The following is a 14,330-nucleotide window of genomic DNA, read 5'->3' as shown; positions in this document are numbered from 1 at the left end:
AAATGACCTCCCATCTTAAATCAATAACTTTCCATAGTAGTTAAGTGTTCCAGACTTAGATTCCTGGCTTCCTTATCAATCCAGTACAAATATTTGCTATTTAATACCTCCATTTACATGACCTGGAAGTCAGTGTGCATAGTAGCCAAAGGGATCATGGGCTTGGAGCCAAAAAGACCTGAGTTCCATTCCTGTCTCTGACATAAATTATGTTACTCTGTCCAAGTTACTTAACATCCCATTGCCCTAGGAAACTTTGAGCTGTGAGTTACTTGTTTATAACACCCACCCAAAAAACACTTGAGATCATCAGTGGAGGGTATGGGGTGGGGTGGGTTGAACAATAAAAAGGGAGAAGGAAGGGAGGGAATATGCTGATAAGGAAAGATGTGAGCAGGAAAAGATTGACTGCTTGTGAGACTAGGGTAGAGAAGGATCAATCCTCCAGGTCTGTGATAAAGCTACCAATTTATCACAATTATTCATTTGGGAAACCCTGAAAAAGACTATTGAATCCAGGTAGGATTTATTCTAGGAATGCAAGGCTGGTTCAATATCAGGAAAACTATCAGCATAATTGATCATATCAACAACAAAACTAGCAGAAACCATACAAAAGGTGCAGAAAAAGCTTTTGACAAAATACAATACCCATTCCTATTAAAAATACTAGAAAACATAGGAATAAATGGAGTCTTCCTCAAAATCAAAAGTAGCATCTACCTAAAACCATCAGCAAGCATTATATGTAATAGTGATAAGCTAGATGCATTTCCAATAAGATGAGGGGTAAAATGAGGATGTCCATTATCACCCTTATTTTTCAATTTGGTACTAAAGACGTTAGCTTTAGCAATAAGAGAAGAAAAAGAAATTGAAGGAATTAGAATGTGCAAAGAAGAAACTAAGTTAACACTCTTTGCAGTAGATATGATGATTTACTTAGAGAATCAAGTAAAAAACTACTTGAAGTAATAAATAACTTTAGCAAAGTTGCAGGATATAAAATAAACCCACATAAATCCTTGGCATTCCTACATTACTAGCAAAACCCAAAAGCAAGAGATAGAAAGAGAAATTCCATTTAAAATTACTGTATACACTATAAAATACTTGGGAGTCCACTGGCCAAGACAAATCCAGGACCTATTTGAACACAATTACAAAAACACTTTTCACACGAATAAAGTCAGATCTAAATAAATGGAAAAACATCAGCTGCTTGTGGTTAGGCCAAGCTAATGTAATAAAAATGAGAATTTTACCTAAATCAATTTACTTATTCAGTGCCACACCAATTAAACTATCAAAAATTATTTTATAGAGCTGGATAAAATAATAACAAAATTGATCAGGAAGAACAAAAGATTCAGAATATCAAGGGAATTAATGAAAAGAAATGCTAGGGAAGGTGGCATAGCCATACCAGATATTAAACTGTATTATAAAGCAGCAGTCATCAAAACTACTTGATACTGGCTAAGAAATAGAGTGGTTAGGTACACAAGACAGTAGTCAATAACTATAGCAATCTACTCTTTGATAAACACGAAGAGTCCGGTTTCTGGGTTAAAAATTCACTATTTCACAAAAACTGCTGGGAAAACTAGAAAGTTGTTTGTCAGAAACTCTGGGCATAGACCAATATCTTACACCATATACCAAAATAAAGTCAAAATGGGTTCACGATTTAAGTATAAAGGCTGATACTGTAAGCAATTTGGAAGAGCAAGGAATAGTTTACCTGTCAGATTTGTGGAGAAGGGAAGAATTCATGATCAAACAAGAGATAGAGAATGTTACAAAATGCAAAATGGATAATTTTGATTATGTTAAACTGAAAAGGTTTTGTACAAACAAAGCCAATGCAACAAAGATTAGGAGGGAAGCAGAAAATTGGGAAGGAATTTTTACAACCAATGTCTCTGATAAAGGCCTTATCTCTAAAATATACAGGGAACTGAGTCAAATTTATAGGAATACAAGTCATTCCCCAACTGAGAAATGGTCAAAGGATATCAACAGGCAGTTTTCAGAGGAAGAAATTAAAGATATCTATAGTCATGTGAAAAAATGCTCTAAATCACTATTGATTAGAGAAATGCAAATCAAAACAACTCTTAAGTACCACATCTCTCTTGTCAGATTGGCTAACATGACAAAACAGGAAAATCATAAGTGCTAGAGAGGATGTGGGAAAATTGGAACATTGTCACATTGTTGGTGGAGTTGTGAATTGATCCAGCCATTCTGGAGAGCAATTTGGAACTATGCCCAAAGGGCTATAAAAATGTTCATACCCTTTGACCCAGCAATACCACTTCTAGGGCTGTATCCCAAAGAGATCACACAAGTGGGAAATGGACCCATATGTACAAAAATATTTATAGCAGCTTTTTATGTGGTGGCAAAGAATTGGAAATCAAGGGGATACCCATGGGGAATGGCTAAACAAATTGTAGTATATTAATGTAATGGAATACTATTGTGCTATAAGAAATGAGCACCAGACGGACTTCATTACAACCTGGAAAGACTTATATGAACTGATGCTGAATGAGGGGAGCAGAACCAGTATATCATTGTACATGATTAGAGACGCATCGTATCTGTAAGGACCAACTTTGATAGACTTGGCTCTTCTCATCAATGCAAGGTTCAAAGGCAGCTCCAAAAGACTCATGATGGAAAAAGCCATCCACATCCAGAGAAAGAAATATAGAGTCTGAATGCAGATTGAGGCAAACCATTTGCTCTCTTTTTTTGTTGTTTCCTTCTTTTTCGGTTTTGTTTCTTTTTTCTCATGATTCTTTCCATTCATTATAATTCTTTACAACTTGACTATTGTGTAAATAATGCGAAGGTATATGTAGAACCTATATTGGATTACATGCCGTCTTGGAGGGGAGGTGGAGGAGAGGAAGGGGGAGAAAATTTGGAACCCAAAAAGTTGTGGAACTGAGTGTTGTAAGCTCAAAATAATTTTTTAAAAAAGACTATTGAACCAATTTAGGGTTGTGATAAGCCTGACATTACAAGTTCACTATCCTGACTCATCATGCCACATTGAGAAGGAAGGATGCTGCTCACAGCCCATTCAGGAAAGTCATGAGGTTCCATTTAATCTTATATAGGCTCAGGTGCCTTCAGCACCTTCCCTATTTCCAACCCCTGTGCATATAGATCTAGTTTCAAGGTATCACTCTCCTGCTCAGAAAACTACCGAGGATCCCAGTTTTCTACAACATACACAAGACCAAGATGCAGTATATCATGCAGCAGTTTATTGAAGAACAGAAAGATAGAGAAGAAGGAGGGTAAAGGCTCATATTTAAACATAGGATTGTTCTGGGATTGGAACTGGAGACAGAATCCTAATGGAAAAACCCCAACTCATATCACAGAAATCTCAGATTTGGAGAGGACCTCAGAGGTCATCTAGTCCAATCAATACATGAAACAGAAATCTCTTCTGCAACTTCCCTGACAAGTGAACATGCAAATCAAACTGTCCCCCTGTGCCTTAGCCCACCAACATGCTGAGATGCATGATGGTTCCAAATCCAAAGAAGACTCATCTCTCAGACTCTACTCTTGATCCGGAGGGCAGGGAAGGGAGCAAGGAGCCAGGGCAGTGGGTAAGCCTTAATACTTGATTGTAGAGCGTTGGTTGCTGGTGGTGGTCTGGACTATCCTGGCTGAACGTGAACTGCCACTCTCTCCAGAACTCTGGCCAATGGTAACTCTCCTGCTTCCAGACTGGGAGCTCTGGCCAGCAATCACAGTCTGGTCTCCACGATTGCTAGAGCCAGAGCCTGAGATGCTGCTCCCTCCAGTGACCTGTCCACCTCTGCTGCCCCCTCTGGAATGGCCTCCAGAACTTGTGCTGGTAGTAGTGTTGCTGACCACAGCTGCAGAGAAGACAGATCAGTGGTCACCTATGACCTGAGCTGACAGCTGGCTGGAGAAGTAGCCCCATAGTTATCAGTACTAGAGTGCTCAATGGGACAGAGGTGTAGGAAACAGGAAAGAGACCTTTGAGGTCTGAGAAAGCTTGCAGAGACCCCCACACACACACATTTCCAGGATAAAAACAGAAATGAACTCAGTCAGACATGAATCTAGACATCAGGGTGGGGTGGGGGGAATAAGGGGAACAACAGTTACAAGGGACTAATCATCAAAAACATATTAAAAATGGGAAGTGAGAAAAGCACTTTCAAATCTCTCCCAACCGAGGATGGAGAATTCCAGGTGAATCTTAAAAGTATAATCTTCAGGAAGATCCTGGCTTTTCCCCAAATGACACCTTGCTGGGGTGACTTGGGAAGTCAGCCAGAAGGCTTTTGGACACCTCAGAGCTCCAAACACTCCCACCAAGGATGGAACTTAGCTGGCCAAAAAATTTAAATTGTTAATAAACATGTAATAACACCCCAAAAATTAAAACATTGAGGGAAGGATATGTGGATGAACAATCTGAATATAGCAAAGTTATGTGGTCTCGAGAAGAATGTCATTTCAATCAAATAAAAGGAAGGGAGTAAGATACTTACAAATACACACAGTGTTTTGGCACTCCCCAGACATTCTGTTTAGAAAAGCAAAGCAAATATCAGGAGAACAGAAAACTTAGCTGGGAATGAATTAAATATTGGCCAGACTTGGCTCCTAAAACTTACCAGAGAGAGGCAAAGCAGTTTATTGATGTATATTTTATAAATAATAATGACATACATGTCATAATATATTATTATACACTATATATTATGTATAATAATACATATTTATGTAAAAGCCATAGAAATGAAGATAGACAACCTGGGACCAAATCTCAACTCCTAGATTTACTAGCATCATTCACTTAGGCAACCTCTCTGAGACAGTTTTCCATAAAACTCCAATTTCTACTTCTTAGGGTTGCTGGGAGGAAACACATTGTAAAATACTTATAAAGTGAGCTCTTACTATTGTGATGACAACCCAGAAAGCAGATAATAGAGAGATGACTGATTGATTTCCACCCAGCATCCTTTGCTGATATCTCTCACCTGCACTCCTCACTTTCCAGGAGTTTCTTGTAGGTGGCAATCTCAATATCCAGGCCCAGTTTGATGTTCATCAGCTCCTGGTACTCCTGGAGCATGTGGGCCAAATCCTCCTTGGCTTGCTGCAAGGCTTCCCTGAGCTCAGCCAGCTTGGCCTGGGCATCCTTAAGGGCAAGTTCCCCACGTTGTTCAGCATCTGCGATGGCCGTCTGCAGGTTGGCGTTCTTTGGAGAGGGAGAAGGGACTGTGAGGTCCTTGCAGAAGCCCACCTGTTCCCTTGCCTCTGCCTTCTGAAGAATCTATCCCATGTAGCTGAACAGGACAATCTCCCTCCACCATCTTGGGACCAGCCTTGAAAGTCAATCATTCAAGGATAGCCTATTCCAGCTGTTGACAGCTGACCAGAGTATATATTTCAGGGACCACGTGAAAAGCTATCCTTGTACATCTTTTCAGGGAAAAGATGGGCTCAGTCCATAGAAATGCTATACTATCCTGGTAAAGCTATAAGAATATTGTCCCTTAGTGAAGGCAGGAGAGAAGGGAACAGTAATGACAGGGGACCCGAGCTCCCCTTCAACCCTACACCATACCCTGTCGCCCATTGTCTATCACACAGAATTTCCCCAAGCATGAGACTCCTCCCTCTGAAAGTTCTTCCCAAGGGCCGGGGAAATCTGTCCAGCTTGTTGTATCCAGGCTGTGGCCCCATGGTTGTCTGAGAGGGAACCCTATTTAAGCATGTGAATCTCAGACCTGAAAGGAGCTACTCCCTACCTGCTTCTTAGTGCTTTCTATCTGAGCCTGAAGCCTCTGGATCATCCTGCTGAGTTCAGCAATCTCACTCTTGGTATTCCTCAGGTCATCCCCATGCTTTCCAGCTGTGATCTCCAGCTCCCCAATCTGAAGCAGGGAGGGGAGAGAAAAGAAGAGTTAGCTTCAGGTACTCATATACAAGAGGAAAGAGAAGCAGAGAAGAAACTGATTAGATTAGGTCCAGGGATGTCCGCACTGGAAATTTAAAGTAGGAAGGTCACAAACACAGGCACATACTTGCCCCCTTAAGATGTAAAATAATGGATCTGGAGAGCCCTGATGGGAGACATTGCCCTCCTCTCTGCCAAGCTTGCCTCCCAATTCCCCAGTGAAGTTCACCAGTGGTGGGGAGTTGGGGGTAGACAGTTGGGAACTATTCTGTTCCTTCCAAGTTGATGTTATGAGATCATAAGCTCCTTGAAGATGGATTCTGTTGATTTTCAGCTTTGTATACAAAGGAACAGAACTAAGAGCAGTAGGCAGTTTAGTACATTGGAAATGGAATGGGATTCAGATTCAGAGGACCTGCTTTCAAATCCCAACTCTGTTACTTGAATGCCTGTATGACCTTAATTTCTTTGGACCTCAGTTTACTCATTTGTAAAAATGAAAGCATTGGACTCGATGACCTTCAAGGTCGCTATCTCTTACAAGAAGTAAATTTTGGTTCCATATAAGCTGGATACCATATCATTAGGGATTTTGTAGGGAGCATTCTTTTTTAGCATTCTTAAAGGTAGACCTCTGAGGTCCAACCTGTCCAACTCTGAGATTGCATGCTTCAGTGAAATGTTGAAGTGAGTTACTTGTGTTCTCTCACAAGAGGAGCCGGTGGAGCAGCCATATAAGTGATGGCCGAAGAGGAAATAGGATCTAGAAAAGGGAAGAATTGGCGGGGCTCGAGCAGGTTTGGGGAGCTTTCTCACCTTGGACTGGTACAGGGCCTCAGCATCAGCCTTGCTTTTTTGGGCCATCTCCTCAAACACAGCTTTGGCCTCGGCAATGATGCTGTCCGGATTCAGGTTTCGATTGTTGTCCATGGAGACGATCACAGAGGTGTCACTTGCTTCTGACAGCACGTTAGAGTACTCCTATTCATACAGAGGAAACAGTTCCCTTATCACACCCCAGTTCCCCAGGATGCTCTACACCATTCCCGGCAGGGAGGTGTGATCCTAAAGAAACCAAACAGCCAGCAGGGTTACTGACAATCTGGCTAAGAATTTAGGGGATGTGATCTGTGCTCAGCCTGGCCCCTGAGCACCTAAAGTTGAATTGACCTGGAATTCTACCTGGGGAGACCCTAAGGGTTTCGGTTATAGGTACTGTGACTGGAGGAGGGGAGAGCTCAGGAAACAGAGAGAGGAAAGACAAAGAATGGGCCAAAGAGGTAAATATCTCAGCCTTCCAAAAGCCCCTTAGGGCTTACAAAGCACTTTCTCCACTACCTTGGGAAGGGGAAAGCAGATCAGGAGACTGAGAATAGTAGGAGTAAGATTGACTTCAAGAGGAGAGATGAAGAATGGGGATAATTTTATCTCACCTTTCTAAAGCCCCTTAGGGCTTACAAAACACTTTCTCCACAACAATGGGAGGAGAGGAGTTGCCCACAGCTGCGCAATTAGTATCTAGTAGAACCTAAACTCATGTCTACTGGGCTCCATTACACCTCATTTTAAAGGGAAGAAGTTGGGGAAATGTGGGAGGAGCTTTAACAATTCTTTTCGTCATGGGATCTTTATAAGAGGCTTGTAAACCCTGGTTCTAGTTGAGAATGAGGGTGGTTCAGTATCTAATTTGTGGGGGAAAGCATTCCTCAACCCCTCTCCCACCCACCCACACAATGCCAGACAGGGTAGAAAGAGCATAGAGCCTTACAGCTTCATAGAGAGCCTTCAGGAAGTTGATCTCATCTGACAGGCTCTCTGCTTTGGCCTCCAAGTCCACTTTTGTCATGTAGGAAGAATCCACATCCTAGGGGGAATTATTGTAAAGCCACATTATTAGGACATCATACATGTTATTTGATTAGATCTCTTACTATGTCCATGCTAGTAGATATAGTGCATATATTTTTACACTGGTTTTGCTGATGAGGAAAAGGTTGCATAAGTGGTCAAGCTGAAGCTCTAAAGGGCATTAGGGATCATAAATTATAGATCTCAATGGGACTGCAGAGACCATCTAGTCCAGCCCTTCATTTTATAGTTGAAGAAACTAAGGTCCAGAGAGATTAAGCTACTTACTTGCCCGAAATCACACAAGTGGTATCTGAAGTGTCTTCCTTCATTCCTCCACCACCACCACCCACCCACCCACCCCAACCCCACAACAAACCCAGACCTGCTCAGCCTCATTGCCCAGTTTACCTTTTTCAGCACCACAAAATCATTCTCAGCTGTGGTTCGCTTATTAATCTCATCTTCATACCTGCAGGAGACAAGGAAAGAAGTGGGCAAATGAAAGGAGTGGAGAAGAAAGGATAAAGGAAGAGAGGAGAAAAGAAGAGAGGACACAGGAGAAGAGAAGACAAAGAGAGGAGAAAGATCAGGAAAAGAGAGGACAGGTCAGGAGAGGACAGGACAGGTCAAAAGAAGAGAGGATGCAGGAGGATACGACAGGACAAGAGAGGACAGGTTTAGAGGGAGAGGAGAGGAGAGAAGATACCTAGCTCAGTGTAGCTTTGCGTGAGTTGTAGCTACACTAGTCTAAGAAATGTACATCCTAGCATTTGCATCAATGTCCTGGGGCTGAGTTTTCAGATCTGTCTTTCAATCCCCTGGCATATCAAAAATTATATGGGATTATTATCCGGGTAATTCAGACAAAACCAGGCTTAGAAACAGATTCTTTGAATCACCAGACCCTTAAAAGTTCATTGAATACACAGTACAGACCTCTAATGCCTCTTACATCTTCTCTCCAAACACTTAGGCACAAGCTTGCCCATTCCCTAATGCCAGGATATTTCCCTTTACACATTAGCCTGTGTCCCTATCCAGGCTGGTTCTCCTTCTCTCTCTTTTCTTAAGTGCTCTCAACTGCCTCCCCATTATGCTTATGAGCTCTGGGAATGGAAACTTATATTAATATTCTCCTGCACCAAACAGAATTAAGAAAGAACTTAGTGTCCACATTGCTCCTCTCCTACCAATTCCCATTGTACCTGCCTCACCTTCTCACCCTGCCCACTATCCTCCACCCCAAACACTTCCAGATTAAACTCCTGCTACCAACTCAGCTTACCCAAGCTTACTCTATTTTTCTAACCCAGCTTACTCTATTTTAGAACTTTGTCCAGGTGCCCCAAAGTCAACCACTGTCACTCTCTTGTCTGTGTGTCTGCCATGGACATGTGCCTTTCTCCTCTGTCAGACTGAGAATCCTCTGACTAGAAGATTTCTGTCACACTCCTCTAATTCTGTTTCTTCCTGATGTAGCAGCCTCCTTATTTTCATGGATAGGGGACTGTTTGGGGTTTTGTTTGAGTTTTGGTGGGGAGAGTGGACCAGAGAACTGTGGTTTCAGATGCAGATCTCTAACTTTTCTCTAACTTACATTCTTAGAGAGTTATCTGGGGACACTTAGCAGTTAATAACTTACAAATGCCCCCCGCTCCACTCGTATGTGTCAGAGGTCTTCTTGACACCAAGGATGCCTTTCCATCCACTCACTGCGCATTGTTGACTTCCAAGGATGCCAATGTACATTGTCAGAGGTAAGATCGAAATTATGGCATCCTAGAGTTGGAAGGGCCCTCAGAAGTCACTGAGAACAACTAGTACCTGAAACATGAGCCTTCAACAACATCCCCCGCAGGCTGTCATCCATGCTACTTTCTAAAAATACGCCACTTCATCAGGGAGTAAAGCTTTGAAATTAAAACCTCCTTTGCTTCCATCCTGCATCCCACAGGGATCTTGGAAATAAGGATAGAATATGTCCCCTATTTTAGGGTCTCATCCACTATTGATGTGAGCCATGACCACCTCATTAATTACAGGGGCAGGTGACTGTTCCTTTGGCTGCCTCCATCACTCACTTTTTCTTGTATTCCTCTACCAGGTTCTGCACCGTACTCAGTTCTCCCTCCAGGCTGCTCCTCTCCCTGAGCAGCCCATCCAAGTGGGACTGGAGGCAGTTGATGTAGGACTCAAAAAATGGCTGCAAGTTATTGGAACTGGAGCTGGAGCTCTCTGTCTGCTGCTGCAGGAGGCACCACTTGGTCTCCAGAACCTTGTTCTGTTGCTCCAAGAACCGAACCTATAACCCAATAAGAAAAAAAGGAGGTTGGGTAACCCCAACTCAAGTCACTTCCTCCCAGGGATCACCAAACCTACGGTGTTAATTTTCAAGACAGTCTTGAGCCCAAGTCCAAGAGAAGTCTCAGTGGGCTCCATCATCCTCTACCTCCAAGCCAGTACATAGCCATGAACACTCACCTTGTCGATAAAACTGGCAAATTTGTTATTGAGGGTTTTAATCTGCTCCTTTTCTTGGGTCTTTACCACCCCAATCTGGGGGTCAAGCTTCACATTGAGAGGCTGCAGGAGACTCTGGTTGATGGTCACTTCTTGAATGCCAAGGGAAAAACCACCAGAACAACCAAAACCGCTGGATCCACCTCTGCTGAATCCTCCTCCAAAGCCACCAGTTTTACCTCCAAAGCTGTAGGATCCTCCTCCAAAACCACTGCCCATTCCTTTTCCACCAAAGCCACCACTCTGGCCACCACAAAAGCTGGGCCCAGCCACACTACAGGAGATCTTCTTGCTTCCTCCTAGGTTGTACATGCTTCTGCTGCCAAAGCCCCCACCTATCATGGCACAGGTAGTGGCCATGCTCATCCCTCCTGATCGGGAGGCTGATTTGGATCTCCTAGAGCTGGTTTGGCTCTGGCCAGAGATCGTGGCAGAGCATCCACTGAAACCCCTACTGGTCTGGGATGACCGAGTGGACTGATGACTCAGCATTTTCTTAGGATGGAGGAAGACAACAGAGTTGAGAAGGCAAAGGAAGAGCAAGAACCTACTAAGACAGTGGCCTGGAAAGGCCCTTTTTATAGGGCCCAGGAGAGTCAGTGAATTAATCTGGAGTCTCACTAGGCTTTGTTCTCCCGACAAAACAGATCAAGGGTTCAAATATGAAGCGCACCACTGCCCTAATCACCAACTCCCCAGCTGAGTGCCTTTTCCCCCCAATTAGTTTTGGTTTGTCTCCACCAAACTTGAAATTTGTAGACTCTCCTTTTGATGGGTAAACTTATTCCTTGCCAGGACCTGGCCCAACCCTAAAGCCTCAAGGCACCAGCTCCTTAGGAGGCAGATTCAATTAGGTGACTTGTGCCTTACTCCCTTCCTCAGAAACATGGTTGATCTATTCCCATCACTCAGTCCTTGACCCGATAGAGCAGGTTCACAAGAGAACTTGAGGTACTCTGGGAGGAAGAAAAAAGCAGAACCTTCTTTGCAGCTACTCCCCCAGGAAACACCATAAACCTATAGTACCTCAATGGTTGACAAAGCACTTTCCTATCAGCAACACTGTGAGGCACCGTATTTCCCCATGTATAAGACGTACCTTAATTTTGGGGCCCAAAATCAGAAAAAAAAAGTATTACATAAAGTTATTGAACTCGAGTTTTATTCATCTGCTCATAGCTTTCAGGTATCTTTTATGCAAGTCTGGTGCATGTACACACACTTAGTCCATTCCGTTTCATGAACCCAAAGCACCAATTGGGTCCTCCTTTGAAATCAGTAACTTCTTTTTCATCTGCAATTCCTCTTGCCTCATGATGAACCATCTTTGTGGACACAGGAATTCCAATTGCCCTTTGCTCTTCAATCCATATCTTCAATTCCCTCTCTAAATCAGGCCATTTTTCTGACTTGCCTCTCATGGCCTTCTTCTGCCATAGTGTTTTCAGTAGGGTTTCTTCTTCCCATAGCCAGTCTCGGATTGTTTTCTCAGATGGAGGAGGATGAAATTTATGTTCAGCAGCATGATTTCCCTCCACTTTTGCAAACTGGATCACTTTTAACTTGAATTCAGCAGTGTGCAAAAATCTTTTCTGAGCCATTTCTGGGCAGAACATGGCAAAACATAACCCAATATACCGGTAACAAATGCGAGACAATGAGCTCAAAGGCAAGTGCAAAAAAGCAGGAAATGCAAGTAAGAAAATCTACAACAATGAGTGCAAAGACAAGTGTGAAAAAGCGGGAAATGCAAGTAAAAAAAATCTACAACCACTGTATAAGATGCACACTGTTTTTAGACTCCAAACTTTTCGAGAAAGAGTGCATCTTATACATGGGGAAATACAGATACATAATGCAAGTTCTGTGATCACCACATTTACAGATGAGAAAACAGCAGCACTTGAGCAAGGGCACACAGCTGGTAAGGAGTAGAGTCAGGACTTGAACCCAGGTCCTCTGGTGCCAAATCCAATACTTCTTACTGTGCTGTTGCAACTTAGCCAAGATCATACAGTTAATAAATTTCAGGCCTGGAATGCAAATCTATATCTCCTGACTCCAAGTTTAGCTTTTATTCCACTCAGCTACACAGTTTCCATTCCATCCCCCAGAGAAAGAACTAGATAATATGTTCAAAAATGCACCAAATAACCCTTTTTTCACTTTTCCAAACAACGGAGAGAATAGCTATGGAATGGTAGATAGTAGTGCTCCAGGCCCTCCCCAAGTAGGCATTTCAGTGGATTCCCCATTGGAGTCTAGGGAGGAAGGAAGGAAGGAAGAGAGGGAGGGAGAGGGGGGAAGGAGGGAGGAAGGAAGGAAGGAAAGGAGGAAGGCAGGGAGGGAGGGAGGGAAAGAAGGTCTACATAATAGACATTAACACTTTCATATACAATCCTCTCCTGATTTAGAACATATATGAAAACATTCATTTTATGAGGTGTTTGCTAAATGTAGGGTTTTTTTTAAAGAAAAAAGTACTTTTTAGCGAAGTACCATGTATCTTAGAAGAGTATCTTAATTCTGAATGTAAAATCCAAATCTCAATATGGACAATGACTCCAGAAGTAATCACACGCCAGCTCTTAAACAGAGTGGATTATATGAATATATATGCAATAGGTTGCATAAAGTATAAAACTAGGTGGTACCGCAGATAGAACATGAGACTTAGAATCAGGAAGACTTGAGTTTGACTCTTGCCTCAAACACTCAATAGATGTGTGACCCTGAGCAAGTCACTCAACCTAACTGTGTCTCACTTTCCTCATGTGTAAAATGGAAATGATCATAGCACCTACCTCACAGGGTTGTTGGGGACCAAACAAGCTAACGCATGTAAAGCACTTTGCAAACTTTAAGGCATTGTTTAAATGCTAGTTTTGTTTTAGCTATTATAAGCAGAGAAGTTTCTTCAGTAAATTATTTTTGTTCTATGAATGATACTTTCAAAAGTTCGTATAAACTCAAAATCAACTTTAAAAGAAAAAAATACCTCTATGGACTTTTGTTTCATTACCTGTAAAATGAGAATGTTGGATTAATTGATTTCTAAGGTCCCATTCAATTCTAAATCTCCAATCCTATGAGTTCAATCTGACTTTTTCTGGCTTTGTTCTCATCTCTGCCTCAGTCCCCATGTCGTCTGTATGTTTTCTATCTTCCCAGTGGTCTAGATATTCTAGGAGTGAGGTGGGGGCCTCTTCTTGGTGAATCCCTATTTCTATTCAGGGATAAGACAGGGCTCCCTCCACACAGGAAGGTCAGGAAGGGCTGGTGACAACTGACTAATTGAAATTGCCAAAAATCTCCTAATTCAGAGTTTCTGTCATGTCTAATGTACCATCTCAGATGGATGAGCAACACAATCAGCTCTTGCTTATTCATGTTAATTGGAGGGAGCACCAGCATGAGTGATACCAAACAACCAGTCATCCAGAAACCATTTTGATTTGATTCAGACCCTCACCTGAACACATGTACATGCCCCAATCCCCTGCTGACTTGACTCTTCTGTCCACAGCCTGAAACTCATCAGGGTCATACAGAGGAGGCCATAGTAGATAAAAGAGAGCTGATCTCATTATGAATAGAATTTACATTAGAGGTAAGAGAGGGCTTAGGACTTATGATGTAACTTCCTTCTTTGAAAATTTGAAGAAAAAGGAGAGATATCAGGGAATGGTTAGAGTACATCAACCAAAAAGCACTTCAGTATTTACTATGTGCCAGGCACTACGCTAAGTACTGAGGATACAATGAAAAGTAAACCAGACCCTCTAGGGGTATGCATTCTAATAGGGGAGATAACATGTAAAAAACTAGATACATAAAATGTATACTGTATGAAAAGAAGGTAATACCAAAAGGAGGGCTCTACCATCTGGGAAGGGGCAGGAAAGGCTTTCTGAATTTGAACTGAATATTAAAGGAAGCCAGAGAAAGTGAGGCAGAGGTGAGGAGGGCAGAACATTCAGTCATG

At 42.4% G+C, this 14,330-nt stretch overlaps 1 protein-coding gene across 1 annotated transcript; it reads right to left on the bottom strand.

Annotated features, from left to right (window-relative positions):
- Nucleotides 1-3,645: 3,645 nt before the first annotated feature.
- LOC118850473 (keratin, type II cytoskeletal 2 oral-like) lies at nt 3,646-10,837 on the bottom strand. The gene is made up of 9 exons (XM_036759893.1): nt 10,307-10,837; nt 9,907-10,127; nt 8,234-8,294; nt 7,743-7,838; nt 6,791-6,955; nt 5,826-5,951; nt 5,052-5,272; nt 4,557-4,591; nt 3,646-3,911 (listed from the first exon to the last, which is right to left on the bottom strand). Exons 1-9 carry the CDS (start codon nt 10,835-10,837, stop codon nt 3,646-3,648), a joined length of 1,722 nt encoding a protein of 573 aa, XP_036615788.1.
- Between the last annotated feature and the right edge of the window lie 3,493 nt (nt 10,838-14,330).

This window comes from Trichosurus vulpecula, chromosome 5 (genome assembly GCF_011100635.1).
Source record: "Trichosurus vulpecula isolate mTriVul1 chromosome 5, mTriVul1.pri, whole genome shotgun sequence".
Lineage (NCBI taxonomy): Eukaryota > Metazoa > Chordata > Mammalia > Diprotodontia > Phalangeridae > Trichosurus > Trichosurus vulpecula.
The sequence above is the reverse complement of the archived record's forward strand: the minus strand, read 5'-3'. Positions and strand labels throughout refer to the sequence as shown.